This window comes from Crocodylus siamensis, chromosome 3, assembly GCF_052110815.1.
Source record: "Crocodylus siamensis isolate JL-2025a chromosome 3, ASM5211081v1, whole genome shotgun sequence".
Lineage (NCBI taxonomy): Eukaryota > Metazoa > Chordata > Crocodylia > Crocodylidae > Crocodylus > Crocodylus siamensis.
This window is the reverse complement of record NC_143397.1, coordinates 171,188,805-171,204,499: the sequence shown is the minus strand read 5'-3', so window position 1 is coordinate 171,204,499 and position 15,695 is coordinate 171,188,805. Positions and strand designations below refer to the sequence as shown.

The window sequence follows — 15,695 nt, the reverse complement described above, 5'->3', positions numbered from 1 at the left end:
CTGCTTAGCCAACTAGATTTTAGCCAACTAACACACCTCCCTTCCTCTAGGTGTCCAAGACTTCAGTTTTGCTCTGGAACAGGAGAAGAAGCATGTGTTTTAGTATTCTGTTCTCTGCCCAGATGGGCAGTCCTTCCTAGCAGAGAGCAGGTAAAACATCTTGGGAGGGAAAACAAAAGAATGGAAACAAAATGCATGGAAAGTGAGACAAGCTTTTCAAAATAAGATAGCCACATCTGCCCAATGCTGTGGGAAGGCTAATTAGTGCTGCTGAAACATATCTACAGTTTCCAGCTCAGAAGGTAGCCAGTATAGAGCAGCAAAGTGTGTTTGAGCACCCTACTGCATGGTTTGGTAAGTTTGCAGCCTAGACATGTCCTATATGTTGGTTCTCTCTAGTGTAGCAGCTCGCAAAGTACAACCCTACAAAGTATTTGTATACAGCCTGCAATGGACTTCTTAATGGTGGCTGTCTTTGGCAGAACAAGCTAATTGATGAGACTAGTCATTGACTATTCAGGAGTAACTGAGTGACAAACCTTAGCAGCAGCCCTGTGATTCTCCTTACTGTAGCTTTGTATATGTAAAGCATATTATTTTACATCTATTGAACATAAAGGTATTGGACTGTAGATTAATTTTGTCATGTGGCCCCAGCATGATGCCTAACCCATTAAGTGGTCCTTCATGAAGAAAACTTTAGGAAACCCCTACTCTAATGCCAGCCTACAAGGAGAATAATGACCTGTTGTCAGTTATTCTGTCACTTTGAGTAGAAAAAACTCATATTGTGGATCCAAATGTCCCAATCCTAAATGATAACCTATGTATAACTCAGTATGTCTCCACATAATGTATTTTCTGTTTCTATTTTATTTCTCCTTGATCTTTGAAAACGCTAGAAATTTACAGACATAAACATGCAAAGGCTGTTAAAGTTACAAAGTCCAGCACTCAAAAGTTAAGAGAGGCCAGCATGGGTTGTCTGTGCAGTCTTAATTTATCCTTTTTACCCATCTGCATTGAGATAGTCTTTAATTATGTGATCACAGCTGGCAGGCATAATTAATTTAGACTTCCAGAAGGCTGTTGACAAGGTCCCATGCAAGAGACCACTAAAGAAGCTAAGTAGACACTGGAGGAAGAAGCTAATTATTGTCATGGATCAAAAACTGGCGGGAACAAAAAATAGGATTAAGTGGTCAATTTTCATCATGGCAAAAGGTTAACAGCAGTGTGTTTCTAGGTTTCATATTAGTCCCAGTATTGTTTAGTATGTTTATTAAGGATCTTGAATGAGGGACTAAACTGACAGATGACTCAAGGTTATCCAGGTTAATCAAGACAAGAGGGCTGTGACTAGTTCAAGAGATTCCTTAAACAAAAACGGTAAATGACAAGTTGATGTGAAATTACATTTACTGTCAACGCATAAATGGTTCCCTCTAATATCAGAGGAAAAAAATAAACTCCCACAGCTTAAAGAATTCAATGTACAATGTACAAGGAAGCATAAGGAAGAAACCCAAGTTTCACTGTAGCCAGTTCACTGAAAACTTCTGTTCAATGTACAGCTATGGTAAAAAAGTTAACAATATGTTGAGTAGTGGCATGGGAGTACTACTACTACTAGTAGTAAAACAATATGGCTTTATACATCTGTGCAGCCTAATCTGGAAGCTGCACACAGTATAGGTCCCCCGTGTTTCAGAAAAAGGGTCTTGTAGAATGGTAGTGCCCAACTTTCTGAATGAGCAGTGTGAGGTTAATCAGCAGGCTAGATCCCATGTGATACTGGAGCATAGGTTTGGTCTGCATGCTAGTCCAATCTCTTCTTGCACCTGGATACATCTGTGTCCTACTGGGTCCAGAAATTTGACAGTGGGGAAATGGTGATTAATACTGCCACCACTCCCCTATTGACAAATTTCCAGGCCCTTGGGGAACTCCACTGGTCAGATGGCATAGTTCCACGGGCTGGATCTGGCCCAGGACTCAGGGGTCAAGCACCCATGTTGTTGAACACAATGATGTTTGAAAGATACCCAATATACCCAATAGAATGATCCAGGGTGCAGAAGAATTCTTATGGAAGAAAAGGAATTTTATCTTTAAAAGGTAACAAAATAATAGTATATGAAACGAATTGTACAGATAAGGTGGATCCAGAATGTGCTTTCTGTGTCTGAATAAAATTAAAAGAGGAGAAATTCCAAAGCAACAAATGGAAATACTATTACATACCATGTGTGATTGAACTGTGGAACTTGCTACTGCTGGAAGTCATTGTGGACAAGAATTTAAGATTTATTAAGGGGTCAGACATTCATATGTATATAATGTCCAGAGATATCTGAAGGCTGAGTGCTTCAAAGATTAATGCATGTTCACAACATCCTGAAAAGTGAGATGATACCCCCACATTACAAATGGGGAACTTAAGAGTCACATAAAAAAGTCCACTAATATTCACCAAGTTGGGCCCAGCTGGTATAGGAAAGTGTTTCTGAACCAATTCTGTTGTGGAAACTCCAAATATCTTTCCCAGTAAATCATCCTGTTCATCTACCCATTTTTATTAATCTGCCCTCCAGAGAGATCCTAGTAGTATATACTCCAGTGGAAGAAGGCACACTCCTAATATTCCATCATGAAATGAATGCATCCACCCAGAAATCAGTGCAAGATCAGGAGGACAAAAGCCTCAATAAAATAATCTTGTTTAGCGTTTCAATCGAGAGCAAGATTACACCTCAAAATAAGACTGAAATTCCCAGCCAGTTACTAACTTCAAGGGCAACAGCAGTGGGAGAATGTGAGCTGGCTGGGCTGCTATATAGAAAGGAACTCCAAAACAAAAAAAAAATACACAGAGGGGAAGGTCCCTTGGTGCAGGCTATTGTTGCCCACTTAATTGCCTTCTGAGAGTACTTAGGAAGAAATAGGCCAAACCCTAGTTGTAAATTCAGACCTCACAGCTGGTAGCAAAACAACTTCAAAAAAAAAAAAATCCCATGAGTCATCCCCAGTGCCTTGGAAACACGTTTGATTCTGTGTCTTTTCAAGTCATGTTAAAAATGCCAAGTCTGGACTGAGCCTTTTTCCTTTCAAGTAAGTGGGGCAGGGCCGGGCTAAAGCTTCAGGATCCTTATCTGCACACTTGGACCTCAGCTAAGTCACAGACTCCACCAGATTTGGAGCAGCAACAAGCCATTGTGAGGACAAGTTTAAAGGGCCAGCTGGGGAGCTGAGCTGCTCTCCCTCGCCCCCTGGTCTGAGTCCCGGAGGGAGGAAGGACACTGGGAAATATCGCCTACACGATTTGCTTTGTGGGAAAGGCTGCCTTTGCTGAAGCTTCCAGAGTTACACAACAGACAGCTTCTCCCCCCCGCAGGCAGCTTGTCTCCTCCCCTGCTCGCTCTGCACTGGGCTAAGCTCCTCTGAGTCACTGCGTCTGGCTGGGCCGGGTCTCGCTTCACTCACTCTCGACTCACTCTCCGCTCTCAGACAGACACCACCGGATATGAGCTACCAATCCCTGCCCCAAACAGCCTCACGGTAAATACGAGAGAACCACGACTCCCCGCAGCAGCAAACACTGGAGCCTTGTTAACTGACATTGCTCCACAGCCGCCTTCCCCTCCCCCTCACATCTGTCCCCAGTGCACAAGGCAACAGCTGTTTTCTCTCCAGTGCCGCTCCCCCGTGCAAAAATATATATAGTTACAGGACTTGGGAGATTTGTTTATTTTTTTGTCATGCTGTTCCTTGACCTCTTGGGTTTGGGCGCATTGCGAGGACAGGGATCGGCTGCGTATGGCGGATCTGGGATTGGAAAGTTTCTTTGAGGAGAGAGTTTCTTTGAGGAGAGCTCCCAGCTTGGCCCAGACACCAGTTCGTGGGGGCCGGAGGGGAGGTCTGCTTTTCCTTCCCAGGCTCAAGCAGCCTCGTGTGGCCGCTGCCTTTGCCGGCCCCGTTTTGGAAGGGGGAGGGGGGCTGGCAGCTTCCCTCGGGCCTTGCACCCGGGCACCCCGCGTCCCACCGGCCCCTGTCGGGCTCGGAGCAAAATAAACGGCTGCTGAGCCACGTGCTCGTCTCGCAGCCATGAGTCAGGCTGGGAGCGAGATGCTTTTTTTTTCAGTTTGTTTAGCGTCGTGAGCGCTCCTGTCTCACAGCAAAGCCGCGGGGTTGGGGGGAGCTAGCTTAGCCTCGCACAAGGAGACTCCCCGCGCGCGGTGGGAGAGGGGGCGGGTGCAAAGCCCGGGGGCAGCCCGCCACGCGGGGTGGAGGGAGGCGGTTTCAGCGAGGGCTCAGAGCGCGTGAGGCAGAAAGCAGCGCCGCCGTGCGGCCGCCCGCTCTGCCCGGCAAGGCCCCCCTCGCCCCGGCCCTCCGGGGGTCTCCCGCAGTGCCAGCCCCCGGCCCGCCGGAGCGGAGCGCGTCTCCCCCCGGCGCCGTGACACGTTCGGGAGTGGGCGGTTCAGCCGGCAGCCACAGGAGCCGGCGAGGTGCGGGGAGCTGTCAAGTCCAACCTCCCCCTCCCCCCGCCGGGGGGCACCGGGCTCCCCCTGCCCCGCAGCCTCGCCTCGTGCGCGTGTAAGGGGGAGGGGGGGGTGTGAAGTGTGTGTATAGGAGGGCGTGTAAGGATAGTATGTCAAGCGTGTGCGGAAGGGGAGACGTAACGCGTGTGTAGCGGCGTGTAAGGGGTGAGGGGGTGTAAGGGGTAGTAAGGGTGGGAAGGTGTATGTAGGGGGTAATAGGTAAGAGTGTGTAAGGGTAATGAGGCGTTTGTAGGGGTGTGTAAGAAGCGTGTGTGTGTAAGGGCTGCGCCCCCCACAGTGCGGGCGCGGAGGCGGCGCTGGTGCGGCTCGCAGTGGCTCGGCGCGGGGCGGGGGGGGCGGACCTCGTGTCGCCGCTTCCTCGGTGCCGCGTCTCACTCCGGCTCGGCGCGGGGCGGAGGAGGAGGAGGAAGGGGGCTCCCAGCCAGACGCATCACAAAGAAAAGGGGGGCGGGGGCAGAGCTGCGGGCCGGCGGCGGCGGCGGCGCAGGGCACGCGGCGCTGGGGGTGCGATCGCTGCCCCTCGCCTTGCTGCCCAGGGGCTCGGGGAGGCGGCGACTTGGCTGGCTGGTGGCGGCTGCCTGGAGCCGGAGGGTCCCCGCGCCGCGGCGCCCCGAGCTCAAGATGAAAACGAAGCGAGGTAGGTGAGCGCGGCCGCCTCGCCCCTGTGCCTCGTGCTCTGCCGGGCGTTTAAAACTTATCCGCGGAGTTTACTTCGCTGACCCCCTCGCGCACTTTGCGTCCTCTCTTCTTTGTCCTTGTCCCGCTGCCGCTCTCTGGAGCCGTTGCCCCCAATGGCAGCGGATGATGTTTCGCTTCCAGACAAAACATGCGGGGCTGTTGTTTTGGCCGCAGCTTCCCTCCATGCCGCTGGCTCGCTGTCAAGAAACATGTTGGGCTCCCGCTTTGTGTGCACACCAGCCTCCTGCCCCTCGCCCTCCTTCTCCCTTCCCATCAAACCGACCCCTCTCTCCTGCCCCTCTAAGCTGTCTCCAGGCAGGTCACCAAGGACGAGGCTCTTTGATCCTTTTCCCCAACTTTCCCCGGAAAAACCAAAGCCAAGTCTCGGGACAAGGGGCAGGCAAGGAAGCTCCCTCAACTCTTTGTTTGAGAGTGAGCATGGGAGACGTAGGGCTTGGAAGGGAATTGCAAGTCAGGCTTTGGGCGGTTTTTTAATCTTTAGTTCTTAAAATATCTGATTTCTCTCTCCCCTTTTGGCAAAAGTCCCTGTCTGATTGTTTTTAGTCGTTTTTGTTCTTTTGTTTTATAGCCTAAAAGTGATATAAAAGTTTCCACAACTAGGAGGGGGGTGGGAGAGAGTGGTAAACACACTCGGAAAAGTTTTCAGGAGATGAAATTAGACAGATGTTATAGCCAACAGATCCTCACTCTTTGCATGTAATCGCTGGAGTGCCTTCAAAACACAATTCTGTTATAAAGATACAATTTTGAGTGCATTTAAGGACAGCTTTTTAACATATTTGTTTCCTATGAACTTTTTGTTTTCAGTTGTAGGTTCATACTCCAGAAAGGAAGTAAAAGTTTTGGGTTTGTTTGGTTTGTTAGTTGGTTGTTGGCTTTTTTTTTTTTGTATTTAAAGACCTTTAAAACAGCCAAGAGTGAGTTGAGAGAGACAACACTGCGCATGTTCACTATACTTTTTTTTTTTTTTTAACTACACCTTCTCGTGGATCCAAAGTACAGCTATCTACTCCATTGTTAATGTTCCCGCGGCTCTCGGCACCTACATTTATACACATCTCGAAGCATCTTCTGAATGCTCGCTATACAAGTTCAGATGTGTGCTCTCATAATGTACTTTTGGCACTCATGAAAAGTCTCGCACTCCATTGATTGGAAACAAAACATACGAAGGACATTAAAACATAAATGCTAAGTTGAAGGAACACTCGTGATCATTTTTTTTTAACTCTCAAAAACCAAGGACTTAAGAATTCAAAATGAAACTTGGTGTTTTTATAAGCCAGCCTCCCTTGCTCAAATATTTTAGTCTTCTGACTGGAATGGTATCTTAGATAACATGTGCTGCATACCAAACCCAGCCCTGTATTCCCAGAGAGTTACAGCATGGGACTCCAAATTTCTCAGCCATCGGAGGTTTGCTCAGAGTCTTAACGTTATTGAAAGTGGTTTTATATGGTTTAACTGAATTATTTAGACTAGTTATTTTTAGAACATTCCTTTGCTCCCTATTTGCACAGTAGTGGTGAGTTAGTTTCCTGTCTGCTGTTGCTTCCATTGTTCGTACTCCTCTCCCTGAGGGCAGCTACTGGTTGCTTAAATACCAAACTTTGTACACTTTCCAACTGGTTATTCTCACCACCTCCCAAGTACATGTGTGTGGAAAAAGCTGATGAAGTTACCAAGTATGTGTGCATGTGTGTGTGATCTGCCCTGTGAATTGGGAGTTCTGTTTCTGAAACAATGGAAACAATGAAAGGTGACATGGTGGAAGGAGAACTTTTGAGACTGTGGGTTTAGAATTCATGTGGCAGACATTAGAAGTTGAGAAGCTTACAAAAGAATGAAAACTTTTAAAAACGTTTAAAAGGTGTTTACAAAGAGGCTTTTTTTATTAAAGTCTGGACTTCCAGTTTGCATTTGTGGCCTGGCGCTCGGGACTCCATTCACGAACTTTCAAAGCCTGACCTTGTTTCATATTTCTTTCTTGTACTCTTAAAAATACTCCCTCCCCCGGGGTGGGGGGGGTATTTGTTTTCTGTAGGGATTTTTATATCTGTTTTCTACAGAATAGCCAAGTGTGACTGTTTTCTGAAAGTTCAAGCTGTGAAAAGCACAGGGAAGAAAACTGGTTCCTCCACTTGTGAAAAGTACATTCAAGGGATAAGGAAAACTTTCAATTCCTTGTTCTGGAAATTCCCTCACATTCCCATAGCTCCTTTGTTAGACCTGATTCATTATGCAAACTATTTAAGCTGCTTACACCCCCCCCCCAAATTCACATAAGATTTTAACTACAATCTCTTTTTTTTTTTTTTTGAACTTGCATGTACAGTACTACGTTAAATTTCTCAGTGAATGGTAAGAATTTAGTTAATAAATGATGGTAATGATAATTGGTCTTCAGTTGATGGGACCAGTCTGATATTTATAAACTTCCCTTTAATTTGTCAATTATACAATTTAGGACCTAATCTTGCAAAGATAATGGCCAAAATAAAGGCATATGTTCTTTGAGACTGCTCATTTGTATGCAGTCAATTACAGTTGGGGGTGGTGGGTAGGCTTAGACTGCAGATTCTCCAATCTAACTATAACTGTATAAAAACCGAGCTAGAGATACTTGCATAAAAGTGGGGAGTGTGTGCTGGAGGTGATTTAGTCTACTTCTGCAGAAGGGAGGCAGTTCTGTGCAGCACACTTTTTGAACAACAGTTGGCTGCAACTGCTTTCCTTGTGAAAGTCTTCTGCAATATGTTAGGATATCTATCTCTAATATGCAGCCTAAATGTACATTTGCTTTAACTTCATTCAGTTTTTTTTCCTGTGTATAAATCCTACTCTGCCCTACCTCATTTTTTGTCAGCTCCTCTGCTTGGGTCCATACTTCCAAGTAGTAGTTATACTACACTCATTATTATGCAAAACTAGTCACAATCAGTTTTTATTTCCCATCAGATTTATCCCTCTAGTCTGTAAAAAAACAAACAACAACAACAACAAAACCAAAATACTTTTAACCATACTTTGGCTAAATATTTGGCAACTTTCAAGTATTGAGGACAAATTTTTATGAAGTAGTCAGGGTTGATCTTCCATGATCTGCGAATTTTTTAGCCTGTGATATGATACAACAGTAGTTTGAATTTTTCATATGTTGATAGATAAGAAGTGGGGGACAGGTAAATCAATATATATAATCTGAATGGGGAGCTCTTATAAACCTTACAGGTTAAAGCAGTAATCCTATTGAAATAAATAAGATGACTTGACTTGAGTGAATAAGGACTAGCTCATCGGAGCAAAAATCATAGGATCAGAGTCAGGGTCTTGTTTTGGTTCTCAGGCGTTCTCTGCGTATGTATTTATGACAGTTAGATGGGGGAAAAGCTCAGTGTAGATGCTCTTCTGTGAGGCAGAAGCTGTTAGTCTTGCTACCCTACCCTGTCCTGCCTTCTGCCCAACTAACATGGCTAACTCTCCACTACTCATATCAAATGATCTTAACTGCTCCTATTCCCTTATGCTACCATGATGTAAACTTTATCTTATGCCAAAATTTAATGCCAACAGAGTCTTTTGAACCAGTTAAACTAAGTCAGAGTTGCTCTACCTATGTATGTGTCCTTATTCTACGGTGTATATAACCATTAGTTCATGGTCCAGACATGGAGCCTAGCCAGGAAGCCTTTCAGTTGGGCCCTGTTAAAACAGGAAACCAGCAGTGTACAGTCTGATTACTAACAAGAAGAAAAAACAAAGCTGGCTTGTAATCAGCAGGAATGTTCTAATGAAAACAGAGCCTTGACAGCACCAACGTGGCTTCTGCTGTAGTAGACTATCAACTGGGGGAGTGAGATCTGCAGCCTTCACTTCCTGTTGCTGCATTATGTGTACATATTCTAGAGATGTTTGCTAAAGGTTTAGAAAGCTGATGCTCATTTCAATGAGAACTTGTAATACAGTTTGTTCCTGTTTAAGCAAAACTTGGTTTGTGTCACTAACCTATTAATTGAGGGACCATGTCACACTAAGCAAGCAGATCAAAGAGCAGAGTCTGGTGCGGTTTCATTTCTTTTATTACTGAGTTACAGTAAGACAACTTCATTGAAAAACAACTTCTTACTTTAAAAAAAAAAAGGAATGGGGTATGAGAAGATAACACTGTCAAAAATATTTTTGACCTCTGAATTTCAGATAGTTTTTTTTTTTTTTAGGTAAAATTTTAGATGATGCAAAGGAACAGTTCAAAAACCAAGGCTTTGGTTAGCAAGATGCTTTCATGAGGCATTTGTAATTGTTTGTTAGAGCTTAGGAGAGGGAGCCAAAGGGATTTAATTGGTAGAGCTTGGTTCTGCAAACACTTACGTACACAATTTTACTCCTTTGAGCAGTTTCATTGACTTATCTTAGTTCTTGGTTTTCAGTCTCCACCATCTGCCTCTCTCTATTTCCCAAGGTCTCTGATTTGATAAGGATCCCCAGAGCCTAGTATACTTTGAAAAAAACATTTAAAAAATTAAAAATCAGTGCAGCAACCCTCAATACATTCTGTGAAGCAATAGGAGCAGCCTGGAAAATGTTAGGTGAATCCTGTGAAGTAGTTTTAGTAAGTCTAAGTTTTTGCTTACCACTACCAAGCTGCTTTGTAGAAGGACTTAATTGTGATGAAAATCAAATTGTAAATTTAATTTGCCTAAGCAAAAAAAAAATCAGTATGAAGTTACTATGGATTTAAAGGAAAAAAGACTTGGAATGGTGATAACAAAGGCTTGTAAAAATAGGGTCTGTGTTTGTTAAGGATCAAGTCAAAATTCAGAATTTACTTTGGATTTTTTAATTTCGTGTTTCTGACTGAGTAACTTAAGTAACTAAACATCACAGCATAAATTGTTATGCATCTGTTACACCTACAGTTCAGTGTTGTTTAGTTACATAAATCATCCATTCAGAGATTGGAAACAATACCATTCAAGTTACTTGAGTAACCATCATGGAATGAATTGTAATTATTCACAGTGCATGAACAATCTGCCTGTGAAAACAGGCAGAATAAATTTGAATATTTTCAAATTTAACAATATTACAATTTGCCCATGAAAAGGCAAAAAAGAAAAACTTAATATAGCTGAGCATCATAATACCTCAAAAATCCTACATGTGCATTTATGAAACTCCTGCTGGAAAACTCAGTGTTTTCTCTCTAACCCTTACTCCTCATCTATAAGTATGAACATTAATGTAGAGTTTTAGGCTATCTGTGAAATAGAAAAGCTTCAGATATGACTGTATTGTTTGGCATTTAACTTGGATAGTAATTATAAATGTGCAGGCTTCTTTTTATAGTAAGATGGAAGTTCAAACAAAGGAAATATAAGTTAAGTTCTCACTTTGTTAATTTCTAGAAAATGCTTTTGAGAAGCAAATCCACTGCAAGTCAGGAGTCACCAAACTGATTGCAGCTGAGGCATCTGTGATTTAGGTTTATATATGGCTTGTAAAATTCCTTAAATTTCTGTTGGGATTAAAGTACTTAAAGCCAGAGCATGGTTTCCTCTGGGGATTACAATGCTATTTGTTTTGCTTCCTCAGTCATATTGTACACTTTACTGAAGAAGCAGAATTGATGACTGTTCAGTCATCAAAAATATTTGTTTGTTTATATACTATGGTTCTACTGTACTGGGTTTACTGAATCAATTGCAAAATCTATTTTAAATGCATTAGTAAAATAAATTCCTTGTTCAATGGGAGGATGTGCAAACTGTAAATTTGGGGTCCTTCCTGTAAATGTATGTCAAAATTTGAGTAAGTAAACCAGTCAAAGTGTGAAGAAAATAGTGAGGTTCAAAGCATAACTAATCAGGACAGAGTTGAAGCAGGGCATGTTCTCCAGAAGAATAAAATTCTGTCCCAGCTGTGATGCTAGTTAGATACTTGTGCTAACCTTTCTGTGCACTTTTACTTAATGGGGAAATTTCTGTGAAGCTTCAGGACAACCAGCCACAGCTTGTTTTTCTGTTCTTTTCCTACACCATGTTTTTTCTATTAATAGTTCTGGAAAGATTTGATAACATATAAAACCTACAAGTTACCCCTCATCAAGGGAGATGCAGCAGCATGTTAAACTATAATTTAAAACACCCAAAGTTCAATGTATGTATTTACATTCTTTTTCTAGTAGCATTTTTGCCTAGCTATGAGACGGTTAGCCTTGAGTGCATACCAACCACCCTTTGCTGGTCAACATTTGGTGTGACTTTAGCATCAAATGGAAGTCATCTGCTGTATGTGATCAGATAAAAGGTTGCTAAGGGAACCAGTAAGTGAGGATATCTGGAGAAGAATCCTCCAAGGAACAAGTTGTTGGTGCCACTTTAATTCAATTGACAGGGAACTACAGCTTGACAAGCTATAGCTATAGTACACATCTTCGAAACATGAGGCTGTGGCTTGATTCACATTGAAGTCAGCCAATATAATAAAAAAAGTGTCTGAGCCAAGGGGAAGGGAGAGGGAAGGGAAAAAAAGCAAGTTTATTGAACTGAAATGACTGTTCTTGCTTCTTTATTGTTGTAGGTGTAGTTGCAATATCTGGCAGTGAGACAGAGGATGATGACACCATGGATGTCCCACTGGATCTTTCCTCTTCTGCTGGCTCGAGCAAACGGAGGAGACGTGGTAACCTGCCCAAGGAGTCTGTGCAGATTCTTCGGGATTGGCTGTATGAACACCGGTATAATGCCTATCCCTCAGAGCAAGAAAAAGCACTATTGTCTCGACAAACACACCTTTCTACACTACAGGTATGGGCATTGAAATGTACATTCCTCTTTCCCTGCCCTCCTCCCGTCCCAATAAAGTGCTATACTACCCAAAGATGTGAGTGGAATTGGCAGCCAAAAGCTTCTATATGTGGAGATAAAGCTTAGAGTTGAAGCTTCTGATCTTGCAAGTCCTGTGCACATACGTAACTTCATGAATTGTCTGTTCTCACAGCAAGCAGAGTTAAGCATAGACATTAGCCTGTGCAAGATCAGTGGCTAAAATACAACAAGGCTGTTTGGAAATGCTCACTGGGGACAGGGAGCATGCATATAAGGAAAATGATCATAGTAATGAGGTCAGGTATTAACACTATATATTTTCTTTTCACTATTAAAATAGTAATTTAGGGCTTAATCCTACAAATGCTTAAACATACATACCTCTGATTTGTTTAACTGAAGTCATTGTAGGACAGTTTGCATAGATAAAACTACTTGCATGTAGCATGCATATGTTTTGGGATATCAAGCCTGTATTTTGGAATATGAGTGTGGTTCTAGTTTGGGCCTTGCTAGTGACTCTGGGTACACCGCTTAGATTTTTTCTGCCATGCTTCCCTCTCCTGTAAAATGGGCATAACGGTAGTAGACAAATGTTGGAACTTAATGTATGAATGTTTCCATAGCATTTTAAATTTCTTGGGATTTGGAAAGTACTGCAGGCATGTGGGGAGCATTACTGGATGCTTTATTTTCGTAGCTCTGTACTTTAGTGTATAGTTCATAACTACCTACTGAGTAAAATTTCTTTAATGTACCATCAGAAGGAAAAACTACTTTATATAGTAAACATTAAAAAGACGTTAAGCTGTCCACTATTGCCCAGGAAACTGGTTTGATATTTAAACAAGGACAAACTTTAAATGAGGTAATTCATGTTATGTCTGTTGACACAGTCAGCTGAACAAGGAAAATCAGTAACTGTTTGTGGGAGGAGTGGCTCTTTTCACAGAGAGAAGGTTTTCCTGTTGTTAATTAACCTAGACACAGAGAACAATAGCTAACAGGTTAATATATGTGCAGAGTTAAAAGCTAAGCTTTTCAGTTCAGGCTACCAGTCCTTAGATGTCTTGGGGCTTTTTGTGCAAGGAGAGAGGAGTTGGTATAGAACAGTTAAAAGGGAAAGGCCTTTGCTGGGTGTGTCAGAACTTGCCTGTCAATGTCTCTCTTGTCCTGTAGTTAAGGAAACTTCTTGAAGGTATTTATTAATCTAACTGAATGACTCTAATGGCACATAGTCGGAAATGAATGAAGGTAGAAATTAAGATGTCATTATATCCCCAGGTCTGCAACTGGTTTATCAATGCACGCCGCAGGCTTTTACCTGACATGCTAAGAAAGGATGGCAAGGACCCAAACCAGTTCACTATATCACGAAGAGGGACCAAGATTTCTGAAAGTCCAGTAGAGTCTTCCATTGGCACAAAAAACTACATTCCACTGTTGGAGGAGAGCTCATTCCTTTCCGGTACCACAGGACCAAACAAGAATCTGTCTTCTAAATCTTCTTCCCCAGGATCTATCTTGGTTCGACCTTCAGTGATTTGCCATACTACTGTAACTTCATTGAAAGATACCCCTTTCCATTTCTGCCAGCCAGCTGGCATAGGCCAGACCACAGACTTGCAGTATGCACTAGCCAGTGGCTTCACAGAAAACTCCCTCGCATACAATGAGGATCCCACTAAACTGGGACCTGGTGTGAATGCACAAAGTGGGCTTTTTAACACTCCTCCTCCTACTCCGCCAGATCTCAACCAGGATTTTAGTGGATTTCAGCTTCTGGTGGATGTTGCACTCAAAAGGGCTGCAGAGATGGAGTTGCAGGCAAAACTTATGGCTTAAATCCAGTTGTTTCAGGCAGGGATCTAACAAATGTGTGGTGGTTGTTGCCCACATAATATCAACAGACTAAATGCATTATTATTTTTTTATTCATCTTATTTGCACAAGGGATTGCTGAAATGAAGCTTCCTGTCACTGAGATGGTCTTCAGTGGAATATGGTCATTCCAAGAATTATAAACGTAAAGCTACTGTAGAAAGAAATGGTTGTGTTTTTGTTTTGGTTTTTTTTAATGTTTCTTAGTAGGTTTTTCATAATGTGAGATGGTTCCCAAGATCATGTGATTTGTTTTTGTTTCTTTCAGACTGTGCAATATCTAGTAATGATATAGAGTCTTCTTATCATTCCCATGTGGAACAGAATATACCGACACGCTGTCTAAAATTTACATTTTTTTAAACAATATGAACTTGGATGATTATGCTTTTTTCCATGATGTAATAAAATATTTTCTTTAAAAATAGCTGTATACAGAGTGTTTTGTTAAACAGGAAATTCTGAGGATACAGAGTGCCTTCCCCCCAAAAAGTGAAATAACAAGATGACAGCTGGGGCATTCAAGATTGTATCTCCTTTCTGTTTAGTGTGCAAAACAACACTAGCAAACTATAAGTTATTGTAAATAAAGTGCTGAAGGACATTGCCAATAGGGCCAGAACTACCTGACAGTGTCCAGCTAGGCTGGAACTTTTAAAGAGATTCCGTGTTGGAAGATATCCTTAAAGAATCAAATTACACGCTTCCTGCTTCTCTTCTTACATTGGAACTGTCAAGGCTTGGCTTCCTGTTCTTAGCTGGTTTACTGGGGTGAGTTTAATGTCATAATAAAACACTCCTCCCACAAACAGCAACTGAGCTGTAGTTTCTCTAGGTCTTGGATGAGGAGTAAATTTTTTTGGAAACGCTTTGCTTCCTTTAGGACATAAGCTCATAAAAGCCAGATTTTCAAAGGTCTTTAAGTACCTTCCTATGTGGGTAGGAGCTTCTGTAAATCTCACTAGGCACCTTGCAATATGTTTACGTTGTTTAAATATCTGGATCTACAGTCCCAAAGGATTTCTGAACATGAGACGCATCAAATTGACTTGGGTGTTTTCTATTATTTTATTAATTTAGGGGATCTGCAGTACAGACCGAAATATTTGAATGTCACTCCAAAGGCAACTAAAACAAAGTACCCAAATCACTAATGCTTTTGTAGGGTGATTAGAGGAGAAAGGGGGAGGGAGACAACTTTGCAAACATTTTTATATCTAATAGGAAGACAAGATTGGTTGTTTTGTGCATCTGTCTGTCTGCTATACTTCGTAATGGTTCTTAATCTATTGGAGGCTGACATTATCTTGGTTCTTGAGTATTTTTGTGGCTGGAAGACTGGAATTCTAAGGGGTTACATTTCATGATTACTTTGACTTCCATCTTTAAAAGCACAGCATATTGACCTTAAAGAACAATAAAGTCATATGATTGAAAAATATGATGCCCCAGGGCCATCTCATATACTGCATGTTTAAAAAATACTAAGTATGTTTGAAGGACAATATAGAAGTAATTTGTACTTCTGTAAAACCAAAAACACATTTAGGCTTAGAAAACAGACACAGCTGTATATACAGTTTCAAGAAACATCAAATTCTGAAAGTGCTTCTTTTGTTTATTTTCTTCCTTGTCCAAACCCAAGTGTTAATCTCCTTTTATGCTATTTTTATTGGATTACCTATACAAAATGTTTTCGTTTCAGTTTTATAACTGTATAAAATGAATC

At 42.2% G+C, this 15,695-nt stretch overlaps 1 protein-coding gene across 2 annotated transcripts; it reads left to right on the top strand.

Moving 5' to 3' along the window:
* Window positions 1–4,928: 4,928 nt before the first annotated feature.
* On the top strand, window positions 4,929–14,384 carry TGIF1 (TGFB induced factor homeobox 1). 2 transcript variants are annotated; one of them, XM_090039740.1, is made up of 3 exons: window positions 4,929–5,200; window positions 11,838–12,064; window positions 13,370–14,384. In XM_090039740.1, the coding sequence occupies exons 2-3, from the start codon at window positions 11,882–11,884 to the stop codon at window positions 13,928–13,930; spliced, it is 744 nt and encodes a 247-aa protein (XP_089895866.1). In that variant the 5' UTR covers window positions 4,929–5,200; window positions 11,838–11,881; the 3' UTR covers window positions 13,931–14,384. The 2 variants fall into 2 exon arrangements, with proteins under 2 accessions (XP_089895866.1, XP_089895865.1); XM_090039739.1 differs by having other exon boundaries at window positions 4,930–5,196.
* The last annotated feature ends 1,311 nt before the right edge of the window (window positions 14,385–15,695 follow it).

What these genes read in the sequence shown, in the direction of transcription:
- TGIF1 (XM_090039739.1), top strand. An exon ending in CACACCTTTCTACACTACAG is followed by an intron (nt 12,065 to 13,369) that starts GTATGGGCATTG and finishes TTATATCCCCAG; the next exon opens with GTCTGCAACTGGTTTATCAA.